Source organism: Haliotis rubra, unplaced genomic scaffold (genome assembly GCF_003918875.1).
Source record: "Haliotis rubra isolate DU_JTF1 unplaced genomic scaffold, ASM391887v1 Scf515, whole genome shotgun sequence".
NCBI lineage: Eukaryota > Metazoa > Mollusca > Gastropoda > Lepetellida > Haliotidae > Haliotis > Haliotis rubra.
In genome coordinates this window covers 770,666-785,690 of record NW_025767208.1, presented here as the reverse complement: position 1 = coordinate 785,690, position 15,025 = coordinate 770,666, and the positions used below count along the sequence as shown (strand labels likewise).

At 36.9% G+C, this 15,025-nt stretch overlaps 1 protein-coding gene and 1 long non-coding RNA gene across 2 annotated transcripts in view; both read right to left on the bottom strand.

The window, feature by feature from the left end:
- Positions 1-5,489: 5,489 nt before the first annotated feature.
- LOC124292361 (sodium- and chloride-dependent glycine transporter 1-like) lies at positions 5,490-11,752 on the bottom strand. Its single transcript, XM_046729452.1, has 4 exons — positions 11,675-11,752; positions 11,090-11,190; positions 6,855-7,022; positions 5,490-5,612 (listed from the first exon to the last, which is right to left on the bottom strand). The coding sequence occupies exons 2-4, from the start codon at positions 11,159-11,161 to the stop codon at positions 5,490-5,492; spliced, it is 363 nt and encodes a 120-aa protein (XP_046585408.1). The 5' UTR covers positions 11,162-11,190; positions 11,675-11,752.
- The window catches only part of LOC124292363, a 63,629-nt gene continuing 60,354 nt past the window's right edge, over positions 11,751-15,025 (bottom strand). The window contains exons 2-4 of the long non-coding RNA XR_006902430.1: positions 12,823-12,935; positions 12,406-12,543; positions 11,751-11,774 (exon numbers count right to left, since the gene is read on the bottom strand). This is a non-coding gene — a long non-coding RNA (uncharacterized LOC124292363). The remainder of the gene's footprint in view (positions 11,775-12,405; positions 12,544-12,822; positions 12,936-15,025) is intronic.

The following is a 15,025-nucleotide window of genomic DNA, read 5'->3' as shown; positions in this document are numbered from 1 at the left end:
CATCGCAGCGTCCACGTGATTTGTCCATTTCTGATAACAACCTGTGTCAGTTTTATAATTAGAATATATCCGCAAAATATAAACATTGGGAGTACATGATGTAGAAACAGTAAGAGAGGAAACTCAAAATAATTGGAATAATTCCATTCTATCATGGCCAACTGTCATCTAAAATCTCGTTACCTACGCGAAAAGTATGCCGTTGCACCCTCTGAAATAACGAATGTATGTAAACATAGCTATGTTTATTGTTTGATCCAGGAACCTGGTAAAGGTGGAATATTAACAGAGGCCACATATGTTATTCGAGGAATCATTGTGCCAAAACGTAAATACTTATCTGAAATAATAACGACAATCTTCAATACATGGGAGGCACCTCTATATATTCCCAGGAGGTACCTGAGTTTTTATGATATATGTGCTCCATGGACAAGCTCAAATGATTCACTTGACTCAGACAGCATATCTTTTCAAAGATGTATTTAAAACTTTTAACACTACTGTATTACATGACCCATTGACGAAATCTCCACTCCTTTAGCTTGATCCATGAAGCTTTTAAAAATGCAGTGAATTTAGATAAAGCTATAAATTTTGAATCTATCTCCAGAGGTTCAATATGTTTACTTGGGAAATTATATGTGACATTTCCTCATTGACAGCAGGGGGCCGTGGGGTAGCCTAGAGGTTAAAGCGTTGGCTCGTCACGCCGAAGACCCGGGTTCGAATCCCCACAGGGGTACAATGTGTGAAGCCCATCTCTGGTGTCCCCCGCCGTGATGTTGCTGGAATATTGCTAAAAGCGGCGGAAACCAAACTCTGTCAGTTACTGGCAGCAACTATGTAACATTTGGGGCTAAGACATTTATTCAGGACGTAGGCACCAGTTGTGCTCGCATTCTGATCTTATTCCTTTTTCTCATGGAACTGAATAAGAGGTCCTGCTTGGATTGACAAATTCAAAAACATTAATTTCAAAGAGATAATAATTTACGTTTCAAGTTCCCTGTTTGTATAATTCCCATTTCATTTAAGCTTCTATATCAATCACCAACTGATCGCTGTCAATGGGAGGTAAACACTCCAGACACATGCATTTTAAGCCGTATGCTCTCAAACCTTTCTCAAGGTAGGAAATGGTATTTTACAATTTCACTCTAAGCCAAAAGCAATTCCCCCAAAATATTATTACATTCCACATATTCTGAGTAATTCTCTGGTATCAAGAATGATAAAATGATAACTGTTTCCACATGTGTGCTAGTTATCCTGTGTTAATGGATTTTCCTGTCACCATACTTACCACTCAAGCTCAAATGTCAACCAGACAAATGTTATAAACAAATGGCATGGTGGGCGAGCTGTCTGAGGCCCCGCGCTAGTAAGCGAAAGGTGTCAGGATCGATCCCCACTTGTGACCGTGTGTACAAACCTTGGAGCTTACATTACTTGCAGGCTCTTTCAGTGTTGTCACAACCCCTAGTGTACAGTACACAATCCTGTGGCCAACAAGGAACCCACTCATCCGACGGTAGGTGACCAGATGATGGACACACGAAAAAACTGAAAACATACGTAAATCCGGTCATGTCATGTATTTCCTACTGTATTTACGTTTATTTCAATAGTTTACTATCCGGCTTTTGGTCCTGTGTTAGTTGTTATGGGTCACAAAAGTGTAAAGCGCTGAGTGTGAATTTTAACTCACACCTTGAACTTCGGCTATGTATTTTCACCTGTTGAGTGTGAGCTTGGGAGTTACCTGCCCTTTGTTTGCTTTCATTCGTAACTACTCTCCTCTTTCCGTGACTTACAAGAAGACTCGTACATGTATAAACCTGCCAAGAATCGTATCAAACCAGACAAAGCAGTGCATTGATAAAAACAATCCCAAGTACTTCAATACTTATGTCATTATGTTATTGTTTAAGAAATCATGAAGAATTGTGTTGCCTCACGTGAAGTTTTTATTAAGAATAATGCCATGGACCCTTTTCCAGGGTCATTAATATTTTGTTCAGCGTATCCATTCTAAAATTCCACCAGTCGTATGGCAGCAAGGTTACACTAAAGTTCAGTTTGAGAAATATTTGAAAGTTATTTTGAGTTTCTGTTTTGGAAAATATTGTAGCTGAAGGTTATATCATTATATATTATATAATTGCTTATTCAGTCAAACAAATCCCATTTGTGATTCTTAAACCCTATTTATAATATATATAATATTAATAATATACATTTGGAAATATAAGGTGAACAGGTTAGAATATGCGTTTAACAAATTTTTTTCGTCTTTCGGTTGTATGATATTTGATAAATACAATGTACGAGTTCTTCGGTGATATTAAATACCATTGGAATGAACAAAAGGAACATAGTTATCTTTTCTGTTTAAAGTATGATTACACAATGCCATTTAGAAAGTGGTGAAATGTAACATATGTTCTATTTGGCATTACACTTTCTTAGTAAAGTAGAAATTCTAGTACTTTTTTTTTAGTTGAGCACCATCCGGGATTCGAACTCGCACCCTCAGAGTCAGGCACCTAATCGCGAGCACACAAAGTCAGACGCCTAGACCGCTCAGCTACCCAAATATAACATATGTTACTTATTTAAAGTAGTTCCGATGTTCATACGCCAATATGAAATCTTTCCAGAGGGGCACGAGTCGCTATTCGGCTTCTCCGGAATAACACGAGTTGGTCACGAATGGTGGAAGTTCAGAGTAATTTCTACATGATTCCGACGTGGTATGGCTTCTGCTAGAAAAGTCTAATATCATAGGTGTATAAGGGATGGTTGTTGAGATGTATGAGGGGACTACTACTGCTTTGGATTTACGCTCATCTGTTTGCTAACATCGACGTTTCACCACTCAAGAGACCTACCACTCGTCTACATTGATAATTCAACAGCTGTTAACAATCTTCAATCAGCACATCTGTTTACCAGGAATATCAAGACTTTGGTAAGTTAATATTTTAGATTTGTGACCCAATATTTTAGATTTGTGACTCAATTGTATTGTATTGGAAATCTGTACGGTCATTTATTGTAACCCTGTCTTCATTCAATATCTAATTCAATATTACAGACCTGTCTGTGTTTCATTTTGCTGGAAATTTTGTCTTGGTATATATACAGGTGAGCATAAGGAGCTTGCTAAAACGCTTTTATGTTGCGATTCCTAACACAACCTCGTGACATGACTATGTACGTTCTGCATTCTAGTTATTATATATTTGTTTAAACTCTGCAGTATATGATGTTGCTCCTAAGCATAATGTATCACTCTGGGATATGCCGAGTATCTGTCACAATTGTATATCGAAGCATGCAACCGATCTGGAAGTTTTTTCAAAATATCTTCTTTGCTGATACACATTTTTCACAAAACATTGTTATGGGGCAGTGTTACATGTTGTGGCAACAATGGTAACAATGTATCATCTGCTGTACATTGATAGAGTGATCTGGAAAAGTCTACAAGGAACTTATTCCTAAATCATCTGACTCAGATGCTATCTGAAGCCACAGGAAGCCCAGGATTGCATGTGACGATAATACCCTGGAAACTCTATGCCTAGTTCTTCCTTCCAAGTTGGACTGCTGTTGCTGAGATGTTAAAATTACCTCTGTTGTATTTATTGCTACAATCAATTCTTGTATTGTATTACCTATAAATGTGTACTGCTCTACTGATGCCTTTGAAGAGACCTGTATTCCTAAATCATCTGCATCAGATGGTATCTGAAGCCACAGGCAGACCAGGACTGCATGTGACGATCATACCCTGGAAACTCTATGCCTAGATGTGACTTTTTAGTAGGACTACTGTTGCTGAGATGTGAATATTACAATTGTTGTATTTATAGCTACAATCAATGTTCTTGTATTGTATTTGTATTTAAATTTGTACTGCTCGATTGGTACCTTTGTAGTGATTTGTATATATTTGTATACTTCCTTAATTATAGAATACAGTCATTAGTTGCAGTACATTTCTTTATTGTCTGTTAGTTTGACACGTAATTATCTTACTGACTGATTCCCCGTGAGCTTTTTCGTTTCAACTTGGAATCAATTCGTAACAACGTAGATATGGACAAAACAGTCATACGCCATGCATTTAAGGATCATATAAAAATTACAAAAGTTAATGAAAGGCGACGCAAGAATATTTATTAGAAATTAACAGACTATGAACAACTTGCACAAATACCACAACAAAACATATGTGGCGGAATGAACACTGAAACAGAATTTGAAATATATTGGCGTACACTTTATATTTGATATATCAGCTGATTATATTTTACCGGAAAGAAGTTTCCATTTCATGCACACATGAAAGTAAACAGTTAATGGTGAATAGTATATTTGTGGCAGGTGTTAGAGAGAATAAGAGCATAAATGTGTTCATGGTGATTTGTTTAAAACTAACAAGATTAAGAATTAAAAACATATAATATATTTACTTTGCTCTCGATACGTTAATTAATGGGAACGTAACACAAGAAATAAAGCTAGCTATATTTGACTCTTGAGGATAAAACAAACAAACATAATCGATATGAATATACTAATCAAACATATAACGATAAGTTCTTATTATTCGAAGAGTACATCAAATGTTAAAACAGTTTTAGTTTTCAGCAAGATTTACATCTCAATAAAAGAAGCACTGTCGCTAATTAAGTCGAAAGTAATAATACGAGTGTGTTTGCCAACGTGCAGTTTAGAAAGTTGGTGTTTAAATGTTTTCTGTTGGCATATTGTTTGAAAACAGATATGGACCTTACTACATTGCATACACGAAAAAGTCGTTTTCGCCAGGTAACTGGACAGGAGAAAAAAACAACAAACGCCCGCTACACATGAATAATGACAATAGCAATCATACAATTAATCTAAAACTGGAGCTTCAGAGTGGTATACAGGTAACTGACATAAAAATGATTAGTAACCCGTTATTTCAGCACTAACAATTCATTATTATTATGTATGTTATCGTCTTCTTACATCACGTAACTAATGGCATTCCAACATGCAAAATTTCAAGACAAGTAACCACCCATTCACCACTTCCAGCCATTACTAACAATCAGCAATGTGTCAGCACATGTACAAGTACAGTGTGCAACTAACAAAAGCAAGGTGGCAACACATAGTTACAGTTAATCAGTATTCAGCTTCTAATCGGTATTCTATGGTCCCTAGTTTGGTGATCTACCTTCAGCTGTTGGCATTCAATAGCCTTTATTTATTCTAAAATTATTACCTATATTGAGTCACGATATAACTGAAATATTGCCGATGTGACTTTAAATATTAACCTACTCACTTACATTCATGCCAAGATTCACGGCCATCCACTCATCACTATGTCTTCCTTTCGTCAATAACCATAAACGTGCTAAGCATGGCGACCACGCATACACAGATACGAAACAGCTGTCCCCGATAGAGCGTGGTGGGTGTAATTATCGCCCGATCATAAACAGGAAGTTATCCTTCGCAGATATCGACTCTTGTTTGTCGTCCAGTCCATGTTGTCGTCTTGATCTCAGCCACTCATGCGCGGGCATCACGGAAGCTTTAATACGCTGAAACATCAGATGCACACACAACCAAAGGTAACACCTCAAATATTAGGACATTGGATAAACAAGAGGGACCACATACAAATATGACGCTTTACCGATACCACATTCTTGAAATGTAACGTTATACTAGCTTTAGTTTTTTCGCAAATTCGTCCTGGGTGGAATTGTACAGGAGCCATGTTCACGGCAATAGCGACGGAAATACTAAACGTGTGTGTACATGTATGCACCTTTTACCGTGATATTTCTGAGCTAGCAATTACCTTTCTCAAGATCGCCATGTGGCTTGAATATTGCTGGGTGCAGCGTCAAACGTTTCTCAAGAAACCAGAGAGATCAAGTGATAACGTTGCATCACATAAAAGCATATTACAGGACAATTAGCATATAGGTAATTTGTGTATAAAATATGTTCAAGATGGGCAAGTGAGACATGCCACCTGTCAATAGCGCTGTACTCTTCATACCATAATGTCCGAACGGCTTAACGGCATTTTCAAGTTGGAAAAACATGAAGAGGGAGTGAGTGAGTTAATATTTAACGTCACATCGGCACTATTTCAGCCATATCGTGACGAAAACAATTTAATTTATCTAACATTAAAATCATTAATTTAGAATATAAAATACCTGTCATCGAAGGACAGTAAAACTACTAGAGGACCACAGCTCTTTACTTAAAACTAGCACGCTATCATAAAAAGATATCACTATAAACAACAATACAATATAAAAAAGGGCTGTAGATCACCAGCAACTGAAAATCACCATACTAGGGACCGGAATAACATGAAGACGTGATACTTTTATGTATGAGGACGTTTTTAATAGTTTATAACGACATTTCAGTTCTACGTCTTCCCATGCACCAAGTGTCTGATTCTATGACAGGACAAGAAGTAATCCGGAAATAACGAAGATGTTATCTCTCTAAGCTTCATGTCTTCATAATACATCTTTGCATTGTGAAATCCTGGTTAATTCAACTGCTTTTCATAATTTCCGCAACCTTTTCAAGCGTCGTGAAAATGTGTAAAAGGTACGACATCCTACGATATACACGCAATATATTCCCAAGTCACAAAGGCTGGCCACTACATTTATTTCATTCACACCTTACGAAAAGCAATAAATTTCTCAGACCTGAGTTAACACTAGACCAAGCACATGAAAAAAGTTCTTATGACTTGTGAGGTTTCAGTTGCTTCCATACAACATATTTAAAGTTTGAACTGTTTCTACCTGTGCCAGGGGTCCTTCCATCTTGAGTATTTGTATGATCATGTAGACTGGAACAGGAACTACGGACACAAAAGCAATGAACCATCCGAAGACGATGGCCGACGTGGGGTAGTCGTATTCTCCGTATCTTGGAGGCTTGTATGAAGCCAACGTCAAAACCAAAGCTATCTGCAATGATATATTTTAGTTCCGAACAACATTCTCAAGTATATACTCAGAAGTACACACACATACGGCTGAAAAACATTACTTGTTGGCGTATATGATCGATTCCAACGACAAGTGTACACAGCTGGGTACAAGGTATCCAAAATAGAATTGCTTGCACCTTGTAATTCTTTTTACCAATGTAAAGTCAACATATTTGCCTCTTATGAAAATCAGTTGCCATCACTAATCTCTAAAAGTGACAAGTTGGTGGATCAGTGAAGTTGAAAGCTCATTTTCTAAATTACCTACAAATACCAACATCATACGTTGTATATCCTGTGATTAGATGGATTGTATGTTGCCTAACATCCAAATTCACTGTTGTTTTGCATGCACAATATGTTAATGACTATAGAAACTCTGAAGTCATATCATGGTTTCTTTCATGTTTTATAACCTCAAGCTTTACGAAAATAGAACCATTTTGGTACCTTAGTTTGATGTAAGTGCGATAGCACTACTTTGTGTTCTTTTCACAAACAAATCATCACTACATATCTATCTTATTCATCTGAGAGACAACGGTTGGAACTTTCGGTAAGTACAAAAAAATTGAAAATGCATCAATAACTAATTTTGGGTGGAAGATAAAAAAAATGTACTTGTAGTTAACAAATATCACGTAATTCCTTGTATTTCATAATGTTTAAATATGTCCAACTAAATAATAGCTAGTATATTACAACATCGAACAGTGTGGAAATTGTTTTCTAAATGCATAGGACATGTGAATGAAGATTGTTTACAACCAGTTTAAGGCTTTCTCTGTTTTGTCTCAGTGTATGTCGGAAAGTAGCAATGTCATTTTAACTGATGGAAATATACTTCTCATCACTAGAAACACTCACTATATGTTATGTGTGTGTGTGTGTGTGTGTGTGTGTGTGTATATATATATATATATATATATATGGTCACATGGAAGAATTCCTTCCTTAAGTGGCATTTAGAAGTTTATCTAATGAAGTGGGACACTTTTTCTTGATAGACAACTTATTTGTTGCAGTAGTAGTTGCGACGTTTCGGTGTGGATCCTAACACCGTTATCACGCAAATGATGATAACGGTGTTAGGATCAACATCGAAACGTCGGAACTACTACTGCAACAAATAAGTTGTCTATCCAGAAAAGGTGTTCCACTACATCGAAGATTGATTTCTCCACTAACTTTGGGGAACCGACTGCAAACCTTATGCAGATGAATTGCACGAGGAACATGCATCAAATTGCTGAAAAGGATGCGCAAATATCGTACATGTGAACAGCTGCGTTTTGGTGTAAAGTCTTGTGAAGTATTCGCCAATTTTCACTGATTTTTATCATTTACTGAACTCATGACAATAATCTTTTCAACGTTACGAATTTGTTTTACAATACATCAGTTCATGTGTAAACAGTACCTTTAAAAGTATGGAATATTTTGCAAAATTTAGTTTAAAACAGTCGCCTGAAGTAAGTGGCTATAGTTACACTAGTGAGTAAACTGTTGATGAAAAGTATAGAAACTGAACTAAAATCATTACATCTGAAATTTTATGTACCAAATGTGTCAACTGACATTTGTTTTCAAAGAAAGCACATCACAAATGTTCAAAACACTTGACTATTACCATATACCATATAAACTTATGTACAGATAAACATGTAACTAAAACAATCAATACACTATGCGTCTTACTGAACTATAACTCTGGTTTAATTACCCATATTTTGCAATGACAATTGCTATTAGACAGACATTAACAGAAAGTTTTAACTACAACAATGAGTTACCTACGAATAAGACATACCTTTGACAATTCAAATTACTAAACCCCTGCAACTTACATCTACTACAGTCTCAATTCTCCAATGTTTGCAAATGCCTCGGTGACAGCCCTGAACAAGACATACAACTTCAAACACACTGACTGATGCTACCTACAAATTCGGAATGTTACCAACGAATACACATGTTACCTACGAATCTACCGTTTATCCCGTGATATCATGCAAACCTTTACTTTTATCACCAAGATCAACTTGTTTTTTGACATTTCAATCAAAAAGAATTCATTATATATCACTATAATAAAGTCTAAACCACGAACTGCAGTGCATCCCTGAATAGAACATTTTTATTAAACGCTCAGTTATGTAGCCATTTGGAATTCCACGGAACCATTTCAATCTATTAATAGGCAGTACTGCGTACCTAATCAGTTTTATGATCTGCAATAATTGTCTTCAGTATGAATTATGTTATAGCAGCGTATTGTGTTCTCTATTTCATTTTGTTAACAACGAATACATGTTGTCTACAAATGACGTGAGCCACAACCGGGGGAAATCCCAGCGGGACACCATGTCTTTGAGTCCCCGTGTCAATTCCACTTGCAGTCTGAGGCCTTTTTCACAATAATAAGACTTAAAACCTCACTAAACTTATAGTTGGCTAGTTGTAACAAGTGTCATATGCATCCTATGTTATTGTGACATGTGTTTATTTATATAACATTCTTGCAAAAAATGTAAAACACACTTACTAATCACCAATATGTTGTCTGGTCTCATCTATGATGACTTCCAAATGGAACAAAAGTCACGTGTTGTCATTCGACCAATCTATTTGAATGTGATCAGTTGTTGGTACTTGTAGGTAACATTTGGGAGTTAAAATTGATTTACGAATACAGGTTATTTTGTGTGATATCTTCGTAAAAAACAGCACAGAAAATGTTCAGATGTAGCACACGTATATATTGTGGCCCTTTGCACTCATTCACTACTGTGTTCATTTGTGGAAACAGCAACATATTTAATGGTATTTGAAGGTAACGTGATTTTCTTTTCCAAATGAGATTATTACCTGTAAGAAATATTATGTAACGCCATTGCATTTGACTACTTTACATATTAATGCTGTAAAAAGTAATGCAAAACATAACCTTCTGTTGCATTTACATAAATTGACAGTGTCATTGAAAACTGTATTCGTAGGTAACGCAATAAAGTACCATTTGAAAACAAATGACCAAAATTACGAATTAAGCCCTAGACAAAATCATTTCAGGGAATTTATTCATGAAATATTTGGCAATCAGATTAATAAACTTTTCTTCATCCAGTTTGACTAGTATTTAACACACAGCATGTTTTCAACAAAACATTTGTAAAAGAAAAGTCAAAATGAATAAAAATGGCCTGCTTTTGTCTCCAATAAGCCTAATTTTTAATTAGAAAAAAGTCAAATTATATGTGGCCCGAATCGTCTCACTTGTGCCGATGTGAAAGGCACCCTGAAATAAATGAAGGTAGTAAAGCTAAAATGTTATGGGCCCAAACATGCTGTGTACACCTTTCGTTGGAATCGACCATATACTCAGTTTGAATGCTATTCTTAGAAGCTATAATCATTTATTTGGAAGACAAAAGATTCAAAGGAAAATCAAACAGGTTGTCCTCCTGTGATGCAAATATGAAGGGACAGTACACGTAGCAGTTACTTTTGTACTGACCAATGTGAGATATGTATTTGAGTGAGTGAGTTAATATTTAACGTCACATCTACAATGTTTCAGCCTTATCGTGATGGGAAAACTAGCATGTTAAGTTAAAACTAATAGCGCTGTTCGGACAATACAATATAACAACAGGCTATAGATCGCCAACAACTGAAGGTAGATCACCATACTAAGGTCCATGGGGACTTACAGTACTTTTGCTACCTGTGTGGACCAGATGTATTTGAAGTGATGTTTGTGTGTTTGTTGTTTAACGAGGGAATATTCCAGCTACGTGGCGGTGGTCTGTATATAATCCAGTCCTGTCAAGAAAATCCAGTGATCAACTGCGTGACCACTGATCTACACAATAAGAATACGATGACATGTGTGGAACAAGTCAGTGAGGAACACACACACACACACACACACACCAATAGTGGGCTCTTACGACAAGCATGGGATGAGACAGACCAATTGTAACCCCGTGTTATATGTGGATTTCTTATGGTGTGAATTGATACGAAAAGAATGAGACCTACGATCAAGAGAGCAGGGACGATGATGAAACAAACAACTTTGTAGATCACAGGTAGGCGTTTTCCAATCATCATTTGCACATCAGCAGAGAAACGCTCGGCACCTGTCAAATACAGTTTGATAATTTGTGTCAGAAAAACATGAACAGAAATTTTGTCGTCATACGCGCCTTCTAGGATTGCTCCAGTTACGTTTTTGTGCCATCCTTGGAATGTTTTTTTTATGAAGGAATTATAACGACATGGTGTTCATTGTGCAAAAAGCGATGATCATACGGAAGATCGGTCGTCGATTCATCACAAGGATAAATGTTAGTGACCACTGTTTCATGGCAACACGTGTTGTGAAGCCTTGTTCTCCTGTTCACTGAGGTTACCTGCTGCCTTTCCTTCGCATGTGACATGTGTATCAGTCGATCAGCATACACCCACCATATCATCTTTGATAACGAGTCGTTATCACATGCTCGTGAATGGTCTGAATCGTACTATCCACTCCAGGTTAAAACAAAGATGAACTTATGAATATGGAAAGGGCTTTGGTGGTTCTGTTAAATATATAAGAACGCATTTTGTAACTTTCCCTACCGTAACACCAGCCAACGGCTACACACTCGAGTACAGCAATGACGTAGCAGGCCACAGCACCCAAATACCAATCAAACAACTGAAACACGTATACTCCGCCCTGGAATACATACATATACAAGTCAAACACTGGCGTGCACCGCATGTCTCTATTCATACGATAGGTTATTTGAATATTTCAAAGTAAATGAATGACATTCCAGCGATTTTGTTTCGATATCAACACTAACGTGAGATTACACTTAAATCTCACTAAAATATAGTTGTTCACGAACATATTACATATATAATGGTAGTCCTGGACAAATGTTATGAAAAATACTTCAAAGTGAGCTCGCAGTTACACAATGTATGTCCACAAAAGCTATATTAGTACAAGAAAGAAAGGCCTGCAATAACAGCTGAAGAAGACGATTAACTGCTCCATGTTATTCCAATAATAGAACTACGATGCGGAACGTTAGCCAGTATATTTTTGTGTGGTAATATGTTAGATTGTTGTCTAAATGCAAATGTGTAATTTTTCTACGAATGTTTTTATATCGCGATTTTAAGGTTTTTACTACATATGTCCATAAATAGACATGTGTAACTATAAAGAAACGTGTGATGGATGCGTTTAATAAAATTTAATGTGAATTCGTTTCTAGGGAACTGTATTGTATCCATGAAGAAAGAAGTCGAAGCGACATACATTTTATGTTTAACGTCAGTACAAGCATCACACTTACATGAGTTGTGAACACAAGACCAGCAAGGCACACGACTCCCATGAACACAGCAGCTATGATAGTCTGCAGGTGCTTGACGTGGAACCGCCTCGGAAGCAGATCTTCCATACAACCAACAGCTGTCTCAACATGTCCCAACTATATTATGACAAATACACTTAAAAGGAAAATGGACAGATAGATTGAAGGAATGAAAGACAGTCAACTTGGCCAACTTGTACAAAAGTATATGGCACGTGATATATGCGTTGTGTTTTGTAACCCGTATATTTTGTGCGTGTTTTTGATATATTTTCATAATATATGTTGCATTACCATTTATGGGATCTCATTACATGTACTATTTCATTATTAGATATGGTCATTATTTGATGGTGATTCATAAACATATGCAGCTAGGCTTTTTACTATAATTACCGTTGAGTCAACCACCATCATCAGCACTGTTGTAAAGAATAACACGGACCACAGTTGAGGAAACGGCAGTAATGCAACTGCCTCTGGGTACACGATGAATCCAATGCCAGGACCTACAAGTGTATTTTCATGACATTTCAAAACAAAACGCAAAACAATTGGACATCGTACAAAATACTGTGACAAACACCATATACTTACGTGCCGGCTTCAAAACGAATATTCAGACCCATTACATTTGATTCCGAAAACTATTGTGTCTTGATCTTCCTACGAAACTGATAATTCCATTGGGTATAAAATTCCAACAAATGGGAAAGGGTTTTCAGAGGATACCAGTGATAAGCAGAGATATTGCATGTCCAATTCCGCCACTTTTAAGACACTTTGGTTCCTGTCATGCAGCAGCGGCAATGCAGTACTGTATTTACTGCATTAAGACATTAGTTTACCTCAATTACTGCATTCTCTGCTGCACAAAAATAATTGAAAACTGTAATTATTGCATTTAAACAATTCATTGTTGTAATAACTGCACTGGGACAACTCATTACTGTATATACTGCATTGCTACAATGCTTCACTGTAATTACTGCATAGAGAATTCATCTCAGTAATTACTGCATTGAGAATTCATTGTTGTACATACTGCATTGGGACAAATCATTGGTGTAAGTACTGCATTGAGAAAATTTCTTATTGTAGGTGCCTCACTTAGATAAGACATTGGTGGAAGCAATGCATTGTGACAACTTACTACTGTAATTATTGCATTGAGACAAGTCATTGCTATAAGTACTGAATTGAGATAATCCATTATTTCAACTGTAACCTCCTTACCAGATGTTACAACGTCAGCAACAGGTTGTTGTAAACTATGAGACAGGAACCCGACTGTTGCAAAGACAACAAAACCAGCAAACACACTTGTCAGCTCGCCTATGACGGTCACGATGATGGAGTCTCTGTAAGAGAATGGCGTCCACATGCACATGAGCAAACAAGGGGATAGTTCTCTAGTTCACGGTGATTGCATCTAGACCGAAACGACATCGCATATATTGGAAAAACGAAGTTGTATATTCATAGAACTATTCCCTTTAGCTGGTTTGCAAGTTGAGTGGAAGAAATAAACAAAACTACAAAAAATACCTTATGAGATTCGAGTGAAAGGAATTGTGGCTTGCCATGACAATAAGGGTGCCCCAGCCAGGACCAACTGAAAAGAACACTTGCACCAGGGCTTCTAACCACACCTGCAGAGATACACATTTTGAATATATTCAAAAGAACTAACATTAGTCAGCTAGCGCGCACACGTGCACATCAAACCAAGTTGCTTGGAACAAATGATGTCGATGGGTGTGAGATTGTGGTTATCTACCTGCGATTCGTTTAAATAGACCTTCAAAAAGAGCGCTTGGGAAGAATTGCCTGCCAAGATTGTAACATCCAAACCAAGTTATATGAATCATGTTAGGCAGTTACCTTATTCGAGGAGTACATCTGTGAATATTCACAAACAGGGACAATATCCCATACATCTTATGCTGTACACAGAAACTTGTTTGTTGTCATGTGTCTTTGTGACAATTGATTTTAAAAATGTCAGCGCTTCGGGATATTGTTTCCCATCCAACTCTCTACTGACCATGATAGATAGAGTGAATGAGTATGGTTTTACGCCGCTTTTAGCAATATTCCAGCAATATCACGGCGGGGGAGACCAGAAATGGGCTTCACACATTAGTACCCATGTGGGGAATCGAACCCGGGTCTTCGGCGTGACGAGCGAACGCTTTAACCACTAGGCTACCCCACCGCCCCATGATTGATAGATAGATAGATAGATAGATAGATACTTTATATGAGAGTACAATGTAGAAATACATGCTTTACAATAGCATAGGCAACTATACCTCATTGACATTCAAGGGACTGAATGCTAAGTGGGCTGATACGTAGAAGAGCAGCAATATTATTGAAACATTCTGACATTTAATATCAAGCAGACCACAGTCTTTGAGCATATTAGGATATCTAATAGTATGATATCTTTTAAGGTTAAGTCTCAACCTCGTTACAGAAACAACAAATGATAGATTAGCGTATTAAGGGGTAATCATAAGAATATATTATGTTGTTCTTTTGCCAAGATACGTGTGCATTCCGTCTGCTATAGTAAACCTACATACAAAACATT

Coding starts and splice junctions, on each gene's coding strand:
- LOC124292361 (XM_046729452.1), bottom strand. CDS start 11,161: ATGATGATTGGAAAACGCCTACCTGTGATCTACAAAGTTGTTTGTTTC. Junction 7,023..11,089: donor TCGTCCCTGCTCTCTTGATC/GTAGGTCTCATT, acceptor ATATCATTGCAG/ATAGCTTTGGTTTTGACGTT. Junction 5,613..6,854: donor TGGAAGGACCCCTGGCACAG/GTAGAAACAGTT, acceptor CTGATGTTTCAG/CGTATTAAAGCTTCCGTGAT.